The sequence below is a fragment of the Manacus vitellinus genome, unplaced genomic scaffold (genome assembly GCF_001715985.3).
Source record: "Manacus vitellinus isolate BGI_N305 unplaced genomic scaffold, ASM171598v3 scaffold_103_pilon, whole genome shotgun sequence".
Lineage (NCBI taxonomy): Eukaryota > Metazoa > Chordata > Aves > Passeriformes > Pipridae > Manacus > Manacus vitellinus.
In genome coordinates this window covers 441,747-444,089 of record NW_021938814.1, presented here as the reverse complement: position 1 = coordinate 444,089, position 2,343 = coordinate 441,747, and the positions used below count along the sequence as shown (strand labels likewise).

At 44.5% G+C, this 2,343-nt stretch overlaps 1 protein-coding gene across 1 annotated transcript in view; it reads right to left on the bottom strand.

Annotated features, from left to right (window-relative positions):
* Positions 1-1,484, bottom strand: part of TMX1 (thioredoxin related transmembrane protein 1) — a gene marked incomplete at its 5' end in the record, with an annotated part of 6,452 nt that extends 4,968 nt beyond the window's left edge. Inside the window, 2 exon segments of the mRNA XM_029963619.1 lie at positions 689-831; positions 1,381-1,484. Of these exon segments, the coding sequence (XP_029819479.1) occupies positions 689-831; positions 1,381-1,484 (247 nt within the window).
* Between the last annotated feature and the right edge of the window lie 859 nt (positions 1,485-2,343).

Sequence of the window (2,343 nt, the reverse complement as noted above, 5' to 3'; positions counted from 1 at the left end):
ACATTGCTGGGGACATCTCTGCCATGGGGACATTGCTGGGGACATCTCTGCCATGGGGACATTGCTGGGGACATCTCTGCCATGGGGACATTGCTGGGGACATCTCTGCCATGGGGACATTGCTGGGGACATCTCTGCCATGGTGACAATGCTGGGGACATCTCTGCAATGGTGACATTGCTGGGGACACCTCTGCTATAATGATAATGCTCAGGTCACCTCTGCCATGGTGACATCTCTGCTATAATGGCAACAATCAGGTCACCTCTGCTCCGATGACAATATTCAGGTCACCTCTGCCACGATGACAACGTTCAGGACATCTCTGCCACAGTGACAATGCTGAGGACACCTCTGCTTATGATGACAGTGCTGGGAACATTTCTGCCCTGGTGCCAATGTTCAGGTCACCTCTGCTATGGTGACAATGCTGGGGACATCTCTGCTACAATGACAATGCTCAGGTCACCTCTGCCATGATAACAATGCTCAAGGCACCTCTGCCACGGTGCCAACACTCAGGTCACCTCTGTTATGGTGCCAACCCTCCCAGAGCTGAGGAGGAGGCAGGACACTCACCCACCAGGTTCACATTCCAGCATGGAGCTGCTCCCACAGAGGCAGCAGCAGGTGTGACAGAACTCAGGACCCATCCCAGCACGTCTGGCAACAAATTCTGACAAAAAACAACCCAAAACTTACAAGAAAGAGGAAGGACCGAACCAGGAGGACACTGGTTCAATAGATTTCCATTCCTGGTCGTTGATGAAGTTAATGAAGTCAGTTTTAGTTCTTGCACCCTGGTACCTCCTGAACTCTCCATCTTTGCAGCTGTAAACCAACAACAACAACAAAAAATCCTTTCTCTTATATGGTTCAAGCATGGAGCATTTGCTTCCACTCAACAAATTCCCTCCCACCACCTTGTCTATTTTTATATATATTTAATTACTTAGTCAGTTTTAATTCTTTAGTTGATGTTGCCTCTAAAATCTTTTCCAAACGCCTTAATTACAAGTTACTCCCAGAATACTGACCCCACGAATATCTTGGCTGGCTTTAGGCTGTGATTCCATAAAGAAAAAAGATAATGATCTTCCTAAAGCACTTGCCACACAGCTGCATTAAAGATCAACCTACAGAGACATGATTGCAAAACAGAAACACCCATGAAGAGACAGGATAAATAAGGCCTGAAGGGAAAGGAAAAGAAATCATCTGGCAGTATCATAAGGTCACAGAAGGTAAGACAGTGGTTGAGTCAGTGAAAAGTAACTCCCATTCTTAAAGAGCATAATGAACCTCATTAATTTGTCCCAAAAAATAAGGGAAAAAAATGTCCAATCTCCTCCAAAAAATCCCATTGCATTCAGTACTTACTGATAGATGGTAGGAAGAGCTGTGATGATAAAACGGCCACTTAATCCTGTAGGAAAACAGGAATTTTGAGAAAAGTACAGGATTTGTGTAAGAAAAGGCAAGAAATGTTATTATAAACCAAATACAGGCAGTGGCACCCCCAGGTATCAACCTTTATATGCAATAAAACACAGCCTTGTGCCTATCATAGTACACGTGGCCTAAAAGAAATCTGTCCCTGGACAAAGAGCAAGGAAGTTTTTCCATGGGGAAAAAAAAAGAGATGTCCAGGGATAACTGCTCTGTTTGACTATTTTGGCTGCAGCTCCTCAGAGAGAGACTCTCTCCTTTCCCCACATGATCTGCAACCTCCAAAAACCTTGAAGAAAATAACCCAAGTGAGGCAAGTTTCAAAAATTCTGTGACTTTGGAGAAAGGGGTCAGCATGGAGAACATCATGTTTAAAACCCCACGGAGATAAGTGAGATGGAGCAGAGGGAGAGCAAACTCTTTGCACTCCCTTTTGCCAACCAAGGGAGGGACTTGCTACAGGGAAGGCTGAAGCCACAGCTTTTCTCAAAAAGTAGGGCCAAAAATCTGCTTGAAATCCTCCACAGCACTTCTCTAAAAAAAAAATATAATACATAAAGAGAATGATAAGTTATCTAATTTATTTTTTTTAATTTTATCTATTATCTGACTGTCAGAGGGTGGTGAGGCCCTGGCACAGGTTGCCCAGAGAGGTTGTGAATTCCTCATTCCTGGAAGTATCCAAGGCCAGGTTGGACAGGGCTTGGAGCAACCTGGGATAGTGGCAGGGGGTGGAATAACAGGATCTTTAAGGTCCCTTCCAACTCAAACCATTCTGTGACTCTATTAAGCAAAATTAGAGCGTTTAGCCACACAGCAAGCTACCTTTGGTGGAGATGAGTTAAAGACTCGTGTTATTCCCTGTTAATTCAGTTTATCTCCCACAAGCACCAC